Consider the following 14,894-nt stretch of genomic DNA (forward strand, 5'->3'; position numbering starts at 1 on the left):
GCTAACCTCGAAGGTCAGAGGCAGAGCTGAGAGAGGAACGAGCTCCGCAAGGAAAAAAACCCCATCCCAACACAGTCCACACTTGGAGGAGTCCTGGGGCCCCCATCTAGGGATGATGGCCTTCCCTTTTCCTGTCTCTGAGCCTTTCTGTCCCATTATCCCATCCTTTCTTCCATCTACACTCCATCACCTGGCTGTATGATAGCCTTCTGGCCAGACCCTGCTCAGAACCCTGGGGAGGGATGCTCATGAGGCCTCTGGGGAGGCAGGAGCGCCCCACCCCCACAACTCTGCCCTGGGACTCGGCCAAGGCGAACTAAGTATTCCCAATGTTTGTCTTTGATCTCACCGCTCTTCTACTTTTCCCAGAGAACAAGAGCTCGAATTTTCGGAACATTTGACAGTAGGCAGAGAGGCATTGTACGTGGCAGATAAAAGAGTCTGGGATTTGGAAGCCGGAGACCCGAGTGGGAATTCTGACTCAAGCTGTGGAACCACAGCTGTGTGTGCAAATCGTTTCCCCAGCAGGATCCACGGACTTTGCATTTGTCTGTTTGGTGCTCAATAATACCCAGAGCAGGACCAGGCACAGAGTAGGTGCTTTGGTCTATGTATACCAATACCCAGTATAGTGCCCTGCACAGAGTAGGTGCCTTTGTCCGTGGATTCCAATACCCAGGACAGGATTGACACAGAGTAGGTGCTTTTTTTCTATGTATCTCTAATAACTAATATAGTACCTGGCACGCAGTGGGTGCTTTTTATCTATGTATCCCTAATAATTAATATAGTGCCTGGCATAGTGCCTGGCATAGAGCCAATGCTTTTATTTGTGTATCCTTAATAACTAATATAACTGGCACAGAGTAGGTGTTTTTGTCTATGTATACCTAATTAATATAGTACTGGTACACAGTAGGTGCTTTTGTCTATATATCCTTAATAACTAATATAGTACCTGACACACAATAGGAGCTTTTGTCTATGTATCCTTAATACATATATATATATATAGTACCCGGCACACACGAGGTGCTTTTGTCTATGTATCCCTAATAACTAAAATAGTAACTGGCACATAGTAGGTGCTTTTGTCTATGTATCGCTAATAACTAATATAGTACTTGGTACAGAGTAGGTGCCTTTGTGCCCTCAGAAGCTTATTTAATACCAAGCACAAAGTAGGTAATTATTGCTTACAAGTTGAGATTGATGAACTTGCTGCTTCACTCAATAAGCATTTATTGAGCTTCACTCTGTGCCAGGTGCCTCTCTGAGGCTCAGTTTCCTCATCTCTTAATTGGAGCTAACAATAATTTGATTAGCTCTTTCAGAGGGTCATTATGATGAAAGGACTTTTGTGTTCAGTTGTTTCAGTCCTGTGATCTCTTTTGAGGTTTACTTGACAGAGATACTGAGGTGGTTCCCCATTTCCTTCTTCAGCTCATTTTACATATGAGGACACTGAGGCAAACAGGTGAAGTGACTTGCCCAGGGTCATTCAGCTAGAAAGTGTCTGAGGTCAGATTTGAACTCTGGAAGAGGAGTCCTCCTGACTCTAGCCCTTGCACTCTATCTGCTGTGTTACCTTCAAACACTCTAGTTTTTTTTTAAACCTCACATTACTATTATACTTTAAGGTTTTATAATTTCATCATAATGACCCTATAAAAGTGGTAATTGAAATACTATTATCCCCAATTAAGAGATGAGAAAACTGAGGCTCAGGGAGGTACTTGGTACAGAGTAGAAGCTTTAGAAATGCTTATTGACTAACTGAAGTGTCAGTCAACCTGTGAGCTCTGTGTCAGATACTGTGCTAGATCCATAAAGAGAAAAATATCCTCCCCAAAGTGCTTGTATCCTATCACACTGTCACGGGGCTGGTGTGTGAATCAAATGAAATAATATTTGGGGGGTGCTTTGTAAGACTTAAAGAACTATTTAAATGCAAACTATCCTTACTATACATAATAATAATAAAAGAATTACTAATCCAATTTCATCTTCAGATCTAATTATGTATAAGTATATAGATAAAATGTATAATATAGAAATAGGAATGATATACAATATATTACATAATATACATGTGTTATATATGGTATAATATATCTTAAATATAATATAATAAATATATTGTATATACAATAACAGAAATATAAATTATATACAATATATAAATTGTACATAATATAAAAATATATAATTACAAAATGACATTAATAATACTATTAATATAATAGTAATAATAGCCTAACTCTCAGGATTATTAGGGAGATGGAAGTTTTGTAAATTAATGATGGGGAATTGAGGCCCTGAGGGAGGTCCAGGTGACTGTCCAGAGTCATGTTCGCCCTGAGAGACAGAGCTGGCATTTGAACCAGGGGTCTTTGGCCCCCAATCTAGCAATCAAATAAATGAATATGTCAAGTGTTCTGTGCCCTATCGAGTATTCAAGAAATGTTGGTTATCAGTGGCTATAATTGGTTTTTCTGGGCAAATCTCCAGCTCATGATTCTGACTCCTCCCTTGAAACCCCAAGGACTGGCCTGCATCCCGTCCTGACCTTTCGTTTGGAGAAGCTACTCATTAGCAATCGACTGTTTCGCTTGCTGCCGCTCAGGTCCTCCCCGGATTCTGTGTCTTCTTCAGCTTTGCTCTGTTACAGAAAGAGAGGGGGGAGAAGAGAGAGAGAGAGAGAGAGAAAGGGAGGGAGAGGGAGAGAGATATGGAGAGAGAGGGAAAGAGAGACAGAGAGAGAGAGAGACAGAGAGACAGAGAGAGACAGAGACAGAGAGACAGAGAGAAAAAGAGAGAGAGAGAAACAGAGAGAGACAGAGAGAAAGTAGGAGAGAGAAGGAGAGAGGGAAAGAGAGACAGAGAGATAGACAGAGAGAGAGAGAGAGAGAGAGAGAGAGAGAGAGAGAGAGAGAGAGAGAGAGAAACAGAGAGAGACAGAGAGAGAGACAGAGAGAAAGTAGGAGAGAGAAGGAGAGAGGGAAAGAGAGAGAGAGAGGGGGGGAGGGACAGAGGAGGAGGGAAAGAAGGTGACAGAGACAGACAGAGACAGAGACAGAGACAAAGAGAGTTAGAGACAGAAGAGAATAAAGAAAGAAGACACAATAGTAATATTAATAAGTAAAATTTATAAAGTGCTTTACATATATTACCCCATTTGATCCTTACAACATGGTGGGAGGTGAGTACTATAATTATTTCCATTGTACGGAGGAAGAAGCAGGCAAACAGGATCACACTGCCAGTAAGCTTCTGTGCCTGAATTTGAACTCAGGTCTTCTTGACCCAAAGTCCATTGTTTTAATGGGGGCTTGCACTACCAGAGGCCTCCAAATAAAGGCTAGATAATCGCTTCTTAGGCATGTTCTCTTGTTTGGGAAGGAGCTGGATCAGATGATCTCTGAGGGCCCGACTCAGAGGCCAGGGATTGCGGGCCTCTTCCCCAAAGGCCTGGCAAAGTCTAGAATACAGGCAGCCAACATTCTACAGCTGAGCTGATCCACTCATGAGAGGCAGCAGAGACAAGGGACAAGGGAGGCAAGGAGAAAGAGAATTGCTCCTGAAATCAGAAGAGACTCACTTTGAACCTAGATTCTGACAGTTACTAAACCATGGGCAAATCGCTTCTTCAAACTTCAGTTTCCTCCTTTATAAAATGGGGATATGCACATCTGGGGGTGTTGTGAACTTATCATTTAACCCACACAATTCTCTCTTCCCAGTTTTTTTTCCCCTGAGGCAATTGGGGTTAAGTGACTTGCCCAGGGTCACACAGCTAGGAAGTGTTAAGTGTCTGAGACCACATTTGAACTTGGGTCCTCCTGATTTCAAGGCTGGTGCTCTATCCACTGCACCACCTACCTTGCCCCTCTTCCCAGCTTTGGAGGAGGCAGGGGTTAATCTTCTCTGCTTAAGAGACTTTCACTGCCCATGAATTTGAATGGTCTCCTATGTCCAATTAGGGGATGGCACTTGACTTCCAAGGTCTAAATTCTATGATTTACCATTCTCTGTTATGTGAAGGAGAAAGGGCTGAGGCCCTTAAGGGGTAGAGATGAGGTTGTGTTGATAAAGATCAATAGGGTCTCAGAAACATCATCATCATTGCTAACATTCACATTTTGTTTTAAGGTTTGGAAACTTTATGAACATATTTATAAATATATTTTATATTCATTATATAAGCATAAAATATACTTATTTTTACAATTTACAATCTTTACACCAATTCTAGGAGACAATTCTGTTTTTATCCCCACTTTACAGCTGAGGAAAATGAGAGATAAAATGACTTGTTCAGAGACAAACAGGATTTGAATTCAGGTTTTCCTGACTCCAAATCCATTGTTCTTTCCAGTTCGTTGCTTAGTTGTCTTGCAGAATCAAAGACTCTCAGAGCTGGGAGGAGCTTCAGCAGTTAGCACTAAGCACAGGGTCTAGCACAATAAATCAATCCAACAAGCATTTATTAAGCACTTCCTATATGCCAGGAACTCTCTAGGGGTATAGGGTGCAGAGAAATTGTTCATCTGCATTGGTGGAGGGAGTTTCCTCTTCTGGGAGTACTCTACACCAATGAAATCATAGGTCCCTACTCACTCTGTCCTTATGTACCAGGCATAGAATAAGTATTTAACATTTGACTGTTTTTTCCTTCTTTTTATTTTCCTTTCTGAATTTTTTTTTCTTATAAGTGACAGGTTTTTAGAAAGAAGGAATAAGAAGGATATGGGGAAGATTTAAGCTCAATAAAAACAAAATATGGCAATAAAAACTGTTGCTTTCTGAACCAATAGGCCCTTTCCCCCATACAAGGGATCATCTGGCTGAATATTGCCAAGCTGGGCCATAGAGGGCTCTCTCTCGACCTCCTTCCTCCAGCATAGAAATTGCCCATCAGATGCTGAAGGAAGCACAGACCATTCACCACTTATTCTTCTCAGCTCAAGCAGGGTTTGGACCCAGGCTGGTCCAGAGGGACTGGTTGTGTTTACCAAGGCACTAATTAAACTGAAATCAATGAATTGGGAAGCAAGTGCAACAAGAGAGGGGGGAGAGGAGAGAGAAGAGAGGAAGGAGTTAAAGGGAAAGAGGAGAGAGGAAAGAGAGGGAGAGGGAAGAGGAAAGAAGAAAAGGAAGGAGAGAGAGAGGAAAGAAGAAGGGGAAAATGGAGGAAGGAGAGAGGAAGGGAGGAGAGAGAAGGAATAAGGAAGAAGATGGAGGAAGAAGAAAGGAGAAGGGAGGCAAAACAAGGGAGGTGGGAGGACAGAGGATTTAGGGAGGGAGGAAATAGTGAGAAAAAGAGAGACAGAGAGAGAAAGGAGAGAAAGAAACATAAAATAAGAGAAAATAAGAGAGAGAAGAGAGAGAAAGGAGAGAAAAGAGGAGACAGAGACAGAAAAAGATAAAAGACACAGAAACAGAGAGAGAGAGAAAGAGAGAGAAAGAGAGAGAGAAACAGAGAGAGAGAAACAGAGAGAGAAACAGAGAGAGAGAGAGAAACAGAGAGAGAGAGAGAGAGAGAGAGAGAGAGAGAGAGAGAGAGAGAGAGAGAGAGAGAGAGAAGGGAAGGAGATATATAGAGAGAAAAAAGAGAGACAGAAAAAGAGGAGATAGAGAAAAAGAGAGACAGAAAGACACACACACACACACACACACACACACACACACACACACACACACACACACAGAAACTGGGCTTCTTTATTAGCCTGGCCACCCTCTGGAAACTTCATTATTGACATCTTCCCAAAACTCATCCCTGGAGCCAGACCTAACACTCTGATGGCGTTACTTCAACATTAACACTGCCCAGATAGGATGCTTTAAGGATCCCAAAGGGGCTCCAGGGGCTCTTCCAGCCAGGGCCTCCCGGTAGGAGACGGGCACCTCTTTATTCCTCTCCTTCCCTATCAGAGTGAGGTGTGATGGAGAGAAGACTTGGAGTCAGAGGATGTGGGTTTAAATCCTGTTTCTAACATTTGCCAGCTGGGTGACCCTGGACAAGTCACCTCCCTTCCAGTAACCTGGGAGACCTCCAAGGCCCATTCCTGCTCTGGATCTATGACCCACACTATCTGTTACCTTTATGAGCCTCAGTTTTCTTCCTGGTAAAATGAGAAGACTGCATTGGGTTGCAGAAAAGCTTCTAAATTTCTGACCTTTGGATCTTGCCTCTCTCACATCGGGGAGCCCAGAGGAGCTGCTGACAAACCTCCCCAACTAGGAGGGGGAGTCCAGGACGCCTTCCTTGCCTGACCTTGTTTGACATTTCTGTCTCCCTTCTCCCAAAGGAGTCGTCTACATCTTGCCTTGCTCACTTCTGTACCACACAGAACTCCCGCTTGCAAGGGAGCCAGCCATGTGTGTGTGTGTGTGTGTGTGTGTGTGTGTGTGTGTGTGCGCCTGCCAGCCTCTGTGGGCAGCGCTTCCACCTTATAAACCACAGTTATTAAAAGATTAAATTACCTATTGAATCCAGGCCTGTTTAGGGACAGGCTTGAATATTAACACAGGCTCCTCCTGGAACAAAGCCTGCCTCCTTCCTGTTTCAGGCAGAGAAGTCACTTACTGGTAGTTCCTTTCATCCCAGAGGCTCCCAGACTTCACCTTCATTCCCCCCCCCCCCAAATCCCACCCTCAGCCCCCACAGAAAAGCAGGAGAAGGGAGAATGGGGAATTCTGGCTTTGTTAAGGAGGCTGTTCACCTGGCAGCCTCCTCGCAGGGTGGCGTGTTCCACCGTGCAAAGCGGAGCCCTAAATAAACATTTATATAAGCTCCAGCCCTTATCTCCTCTCGCTTCACTGATGGCTAAAGGACTCTTCTCAGACTCCACTTCTTGCTTCCCGGGACTGCCCCTGCCCGAGCTCCTTCAGGGGAAGATGGGGCCGCTCACCAGAGGGCAAAGAGCCCCATGAAAACTTTCTAAGGAGATGTCGAGGCTTGAATCCTCTCTGCATTATCGGTGGCAAGAGAGAGAGAGTTTCTCCTGGGAAATTAGTGTCCTGCAGACCCACTGAAGATGCCAGGCAGGGCTGAGCATCATGGGGGACGGACGTGGAGAGAACACAGTTGCACTCTGGACCTCAGATCCTCTGCCTGCTTATATCTATAGAAGCATCCATCCACTGGTACATGGCATACCCTATAGGGTACTTCTTACAATATAGGTGCACATATTCATGGACCCATCCTCCAGATGCATGCATTTACAGGGACATCGAGCTACTGGGATATGAATGCACATAAATACATCTTATATTTTCCCACCTACACATAGGGGCATACTTACACAGATCATCTTATTTCCCCAACTCTAACTCACTTTATCTCTTTGTCTCTTGTTATCCCTCTCTCTCTCTCTCTCTCTCTCTCTCTCTCTCTCTCTCTCTCTCTCTCTCTCTCTGCCTCTTTCTCTATCTCTCTCTCTCTGTCTCTCTGTTTCTCTCTCTGTTTCTCTCTGTCTCTCTCTCTTTCTATATGTCTCTCTCTCTGTCTCTCTCTGTCTCTGTCTCTCTCTTTGTCTCTCTCTGTTTCTCTCTCTCTCTCTCTCTCTCTCACACACACACACACACACACACACACACACACATACACACACACACACACACACACACACACACACACACACACACCCCACTTTTAGATTGTGAACTTGAGGTCATGGACAATTTTTTTCCTTCCATTATGTCCTCAGAGCTTAGCACAATCCCTGGCACATAATAGGCACTTGTCAATTGACTATGTTCGCAAATATTGAACGGTAAAATGATAGTGGGATACTGGACCTGGATTCTGAAAGACTTCTGGGCAACTCTGGGAAATTGATCCAATTCAGTAAGCATTTATTAAGCACGACTGAGCAGCCACCATCATTAAGCATCTACCCCAGCACCCAAGCACAGGGGATACAAAATGAATCAAAAGGCACCTAATTTCTCTGGGTCTTGGTTTCATCTATCAAATGAGAAGGCTGGATTCAATGGATTTCGAGGTTCCTTTCAGCTCTAAGCCTAGGATACTAATCATCTAATTTCTTTTATAGGAGAAAAAACCGAGGGAGTTGGAGCCAATGACATCAGAGGTCTTTTGGGGTTCTCAGTCTCTCACATTACTGAAAATTACAGCGTTATCTATCCACAGTTTCTCAGTAGGAAACACATATTTTCTTTCTCCTTTCTAAAGAGGGTAAGAGTTAGGGATCGGAAGTAGAATTCCAAAGGCGATGCTTAGGGTAGGACAAATAGGGTTGAGTGACTTGTCTGGGGTGACACAGGGATGGGATCATTTCAGTGGATAAATACAGTTCTGAACTCTTGGGGAGCAGAAAAAACCATGTCATTTCACTATGATACAGATCCTCCTAGATTTTCAGGGTCTCTCCCTTTCAAATATCTGGAGGATGCTTTTCCCAATTCTCCTAGCTGCTTGTGCCTTCCCCTTGGTGATTACCATTCATCTGTTATGTCTCTCCTATGGAAGGGCAGCTGGGTGATAGGATGGATAAAGCACAGGGCCAGGAATCAGGAAGAGCTGAGTTCAAATCCAGCCTTTCACACTTCCGTCATCATTGTCTGCCTCGGTTTCCTCATTTATACAATGAAACTAATAATAGCATCTATCTCCCAGGGATGTTATAAAGATCAAATGAGATAATGAATGGTAAAGCACTTAGCAAGGTGCCTGGAATATAGTAAGTGCTATTTAAATGTTTTTGTTTTCCCCAGTAGAATATAAAGGCAATTTTCAGAAGAAATGTGAGATGCCCAAATTTAGACCCATCTCCACCCCAAATGTTTACATGGATGATTTGTGCTTGGCCAGCGACAGAGCATTCTGAGCTCATATCGCCCTGACTAGCTACAGTTGGACATACTGTCCCCGGATTCCAACTTAGTGAGATTATTTTGGTCTTCTTCAAGATGCAATCATGAGGGCTGGGACTATATTTGTCTATTTCTGTCTTTCCAGAGCTTAGCAAGGTCCTTAATAAAATAAATGTTTGTTGATTGATAGGAAGTCCCACAGATGCGACTGACAGAGCAAGCCGTGTTATGAGTTTGACAGTGTATCTTGAGTTCTCCCCGGGAATATGACAATAATAGGAAAAATAATAACTCTAGGGTTGTTAGAGGAAGAAGGTCCATATTGGAAAAGACCCGGGAGCCCGGCTTCTTTTATCTTCTCATCTTACAGAGTTAACCACAGGATTTAGAGCTGGCCAGAAAGTACTTTTGAAATACAGCTAAGTCCAACCTGCTTCCTTTTGATGAACTTATTTATATGAGGTCACAGAAATAAGAACCCAAATTCAGGATTCTTCCCCCCACCATTCAATAATGCATAGTAAGTGCTGGACTCTGTCAGGATTATAGACTAAAAGCTAAAATGGACATCAGTGCCTCTCTGGTCTTAATGCCTCCATTTTCAGATGAAGAAATTGAGACTCATTGGTCACATAAAAAAGCATTAAAGTATCAGAGGCAGGATTTGAGGCCTTCTCTCTCAATATCCAACTCTTTTCCTATTGTGTCTACCTGGCAGATTTCCAAAATGAACAGGGACTAGACCAGCAGGTCCATGGCTAGCGAGGTTAGGAGGCCTATGGACCCTAAAGCAGGGGTTCTCAAACTACGGCCCACAGGCCAGATGCGGCCCGCTGAGGACGTTTATGTGGCCCGCCGGGTTATGGCAAATGGGCTGAGGGGCGGAGACAGAGTGTGAGCTTTTATTTTTACTCTAGTCCAGTCCTCCCACAGTCTGAGGGATAGTGAACTGGCCCCCTATTTAAAAAGTTTGAGGGCCACTGCCCTAAAGACTTATTCCTTCATCAAGCGGGTCATGAGGAAGAAGATTCCAAGGTCCCAAAGCTTTTCCAAACCTCAGGATCTCTTATACCTGTCAGCAACACTTTATGACCCCCTTTCGGGTTTTCCTGGCAAAGATACTGGAGTGATTTGCCATTTCCTTCAGCTCATTTTACAGATAAGGAAACTGGGGCAAATTGAGTTGAATGGTTTCACTAGAAGCCTGGCAAGGAGTACAAAAGAAGGAGAAGGGAATGGTGGAGAATGAGATGGATAGATAGTGTCATAGAGATAATGAACATTAACTTGAGCAGGCTTTGAAAAATAGTAGAAAACAGAAGGGCCTGGCATTCCATAGTCTATGGGGTCACAGAGTCAGACTCGATTAAACAACAACAAGGAATCTATTAAGTCTGAAAGCTCTCTCCACTCCTGGGACTATCCTCAGACCAGATAACTAAAGCTATGCTCTAAAAAGGTCAAATAAGTCTCTCTTTCTCAGGCCATTCTACAGTTTAAAAGAAACTCCACACTGGGAAATCTTCTCCTTTTCAAGAAACAAAATAAAACTAGAAAAGTGAAAAAAATTATAATAATAGTCTTTATAACAACAGTGATTTAAAAAGTAGAAAATGATTTCCTTACAACAACCCTGAGGTGGGTAGATCAAATGTTTCAATTCCCATTTTAGAGATGAGAAGACAAATTCATGGGTAACTCACTGTCTTGGGGGCAATATCTTGTCTCCTATAGATGACAAGGGTTATGACAGAAGATCTGACCAAAGCATGATCAGATTTAAGACCATAAATTCACCATGTCGTAAGCTAGAAGGGAAGACTTTGGAAATCTGCATGTCCCACCTCCTCGTTTTATAGATAAATAGACTCATGCCCAGGGAGGTCATGTGACTTATCACATAAATTATAAATGACAGATCCTAGACATAGGCCCCCTGATTCCAAATCCTAGGTTCTTTCTCTTGAAATATTCCAGAAAAAAATACAATTGGAAACAGCTAACTACCTGCATTGTCTTAAAAAAAACCACACCTCCTGATTTTTATCTTACAGCATCTTGGAGCTCAGAGAGACCTCCGTATCCATCTAGTTGACCACCAACATGGAGCGAATCTCCTTCTGGTCCAACTCATATGAAACTATCCAAATATTTGACAAGTGGTCATCCAGATTCAACTCAATTTAAGAAGCATCTATTAATCATCTGCTGTATGCTAAGTACTGAAGATAAAGGGACAAAAATGATAGAAGTATCTAATAAGGACCCACACGGTTGTGGTTCAATTGTCTCAGTCTCATCTAACTCAGGATGATTTCATTTGGGGATTTCTTGGCAAAGATACTGGAGTAGTTTATGGTTTCCTTTTTCAGCTCATTTTACAGATAAGGAAACTGAGGCAAGCAGGGTGAAGTAACTTGCCCAGAATTACACACATAAATATATAAAACTGGATTTGAACTCGGGTTCCTGCCTTCGGACCCAGCACTCTATCCACTGTGCCAGCTAGCTGCCTCCAAATAAGTTAATACAAAATAATTTCAGAGGATCCTGAAACACTGATAATTAGGGGGAAAGGGATTAGTAGAGGTTTTGTTTAGGAAATAGTACTTGAGCTTAATCTTGTGGGATTCTGAGGGCATAAAATATCCTCTGAATAGAACGGAAAAACAATTCAAGGTCATAGCAGTGGGACTGAATGTTGAGTTTAGGAAACAGCAAGGGTATAATTTGGGTAGGAACTCAGAATGTGTGTGTGTGTGTGTGTGTGTGTGTGTGTGTAGGAGTAAAGTGACGAGGAAGCCCATTCCGCTCTGGGACAGTGCTCATTTCTGGGAAGTTTTCTTTGACATCTAATTTAAGGTAACGTTTTGGAACCTTCCTTCATGTTCCCTATTTTGTTCTCTGGGTCCAAGCAGGACAGGCTGATGGCTTTTCCATCGCTTAAAGATAACTTTTCTTTCCATCTTCAACGTCACAATTCTCACACTCTCTTCCATCTTTTACCTCAACTTCCTCCTTAATACACACGTGTGCACCCACTATTATTTGATCCCAATGGCAACTGTGAAGTACCAATTTAATGGAAGCTCCAGGTGTCAGTAGAGCCACCGGGGAAAGGAGAGATGGAGGAGAAGAGAGGGCTGTCATCTCTCAGGTTCTACTTAAAAGGAAAAGGTAGGCTATATTTACTTAGAGGCCTGAAATATTTATTTGTTGTTCTCCACACTCGTTCAGTGAGTGAGCTATTTGAGGCCTCGGGAAAATGGAGATTTGGGACCCAAACAGCTCTAACTACAGAGAAGTCTTTAAAGTTCAGTGAATGTAGGATGCTGAGTCCACATGGTGAACTACACCACTTACTAACATGGGACTGCAAGCAGGGGATAGAGTGCATGCATGGGATGAGCTCATCACTTGGGAAAACTAGAAAGGGAAGAAGGAATAATGATTGACATATAGATACTATGCTTTAGGGTCAGTCCCTTTTGGGGACTTCTGGGATACAGGCAGCTAGGTGGAGCGATGGATAGAGCACTGGGCTTGGAATCAGAAAAACTCATCTTTGTGAGTTCAAATCTGGCCTCAGATTCTTGCTAGCTGTGCGACCCTGGGCAATCCTGTTTGCCTCAGTTTCCTCATCTGTAAAATGAGCTAGAAAAGAAAATGGCAAACTACTAATTGTGTGCCACTTTCCTCAATTTGCCTCAGTTTCCTTATCTATAAAATGATCCAGAGAAGGAAATCTTTGCCAAAAAAGCCCCAAATGGGGGGAGGTTGAAAAACACCAATTTGGCTTGGTAACAATCCCATGATTGAATCTTGGTTTTCCTTTTAAGTTCAAATCTGTGGTTTCATCCATGTGTGGAAAACTTCCTCCTTTGGTGGATATTAACAACCTCTTCAGTAATTTATAGTCTTAAAAAAGTCCCTGAAGACACTGAAAGGATGAATGACTTGTCCAGGAACACACCACTGGTAAGTATCTGAAGCACTATTCCAACCAAACTCTGCATTGTACAGGTGTCCGAGGCAGGAATGCACCCCACATCTCTTCTGACTTTAAGAACAATAAGTACTAGAGCCACGTGTTTGTATTTAATTATTTGCTTATTGTCTATTCAAGGGCAAAGGCTGTCCTTTACCTTTCTGTCTTCTCCGTACTTAGCACAGTGGCTGGCATATAAAAGGAGCTTAATAAATACTTTTATTGTTGTTCAGTCATTTTCAGTCATGTCCAATTCTTTGTGAATTGGGGTTTTCTTGGCAAAAATGTTGGAACGGTTTGCAATTTTCTTCCCTGGATCATTTTACATATGAGGAAACTAAGGCAAACAGGGCTAAGGGACTTGGCCAGGGTCACACAGCTGAGCAATATCTGAGGCCAGACTTGAATTTTATTTTTCCTGATTCCAGGTTCAGTGTTCTAACCACTGGGCCAACTAGCTGCCTTCAAGGCGGAAAAATTAAATGACTTGTACAGTATCACATATTAGTGTCTAAAGTCATAGTTGAACTTAGGACTTCCTGAGGTAAAACTTAATGTTTTGTTCACTATGGCGCCCTGCAATGGCCCCACATATGACTATATCCGTGTAAATGGAAAGGACGAGAAAGGATCCGTGTGATAATGCTGGCCACGTTTTGTCCTGCCAAAGAATTAAGAAATATCCTTCCTTCTAGGCTTGGCAGAGGTGGAGGACTATGGGTGCTAAAAGCTGCATATACTGTCAATGTGTTACTTTGATGAACTGTTTTCTTGCCTTCCCTCCACCCTGCCTTTTTTTGTTTGTTTCTTAAAGGGAAAGGTTCTCCATATTAATGAAAGGGATGAGGGAGGAGATAGAAAATTAAAGTGACATATATATCACTTTAATTATATATATATTTTTTCTATATATATGTATATATATATGTGTATATATATATATATATTTTTTTTTTTTTGAAGAAGAAGAGCATTTAGGTGGCACAGCAGATAAAGCAACAGGCTTGGAGTCAAAAGTTCTGAGTTCAAATGCAGCTTCAGATGCTGACAAGCTGTATGACCCTAGACAAGTCACTTCACTCTGTCTGCCTCAGTTTCCTTATTTGTAAAATAGGCTGGAAAAGAAAATGACAACCCCTCTAGAATCTTCAAGAAAACCCCCGATAGGGACATGGAGACTGAACAACTGAACAAAATCAATAGCAATGAATGTGTTTTTAAGGCATTGTACGTTTTTATCGTTCTCTACGTTGTACCAAGTATTTTAATGCATTATCTTACATTATCATTACAACAACCCTCTAAACATCAAGCTATGATTATTATAATAACCACTTTACCAATATCTCATTACAACAACCCTCTAAACATCACGCTATCATGATGATTATTATAATGATCACTTTACAAATATCTCATTTATGATTGCAATGTGGGAGGCTGGTGCTATTTTTATCCCCTTTCACAGATGAGGAAACTGAGGTCCAGAGAACTGAAATGACAGGCCTAGGATGATGCAGCTGATTAAGTGTCTGAGGCAGGATTTGACCTCAGATTCTGCTCTCTCTGCCTAGGAATAGGGCAGCTGTAACAAAGATTTTTTTCAGAGGCAATTGGAGTTAAGTGACTTGCTCAGGGTCACACAGCTAGGAAGTGTAAGTATCTGAAATTGGATTTGAATTCAGGACCTCCCGACTTCAGAACTGGTGTTCTATTTACCGCGCCACCTGGCTGCCGAGCTCGGCTGAGGCTCTACAGGTAGCACGAGTCAGAAAGGTCACTCTCAAATCAGCATGACTGGCCTGGCCACACTGGGCCACACTGCCCAGGAAGTCTCTTGTTTAGGATTCAGTGCCACTCGTGTCCCAGAATTCCAGCTCTGCAGTTGTCAAAAATGTCACCCTCCCAGTTCTTCCTTGAAACCTCAAAAAGTAACAGTTGCCTGTATCTTTTTAACAATAACATTCACACACACACAGGACCCACAAGTTCCCTCCCATACTCCAGAGCAAGGCGCCAGAAATGGGCACGTTCTTTGGCAAACCTGGATTTGGAGAGG

The 14,894-nt window shown here is 42.6% G+C and overlaps 1 protein-coding gene across 1 annotated transcript in view; it reads right to left on the reverse strand.

The window, feature by feature from the left end:
• PLCH2 (phospholipase C eta 2) overlaps window positions 1-14,894 on the reverse strand; it is a 357,956-nt gene that overhangs the window by 24,625 nt on the left and 318,437 nt on the right. The window contains 1 exon segment of the mRNA XM_074306508.1: window positions 2,570-2,662. Coding sequence (XP_074162609.1) covers window positions 2,570-2,662 — 93 coding nt within the window.

The sequence above is a fragment of the Sminthopsis crassicaudata genome, chromosome 3 (genome assembly GCF_048593235.1).
Source record: "Sminthopsis crassicaudata isolate SCR6 chromosome 3, ASM4859323v1, whole genome shotgun sequence".
In the NCBI taxonomy this organism is placed as follows: Eukaryota; Metazoa; Chordata; class Mammalia; order Dasyuromorphia; family Dasyuridae; genus Sminthopsis; species Sminthopsis crassicaudata.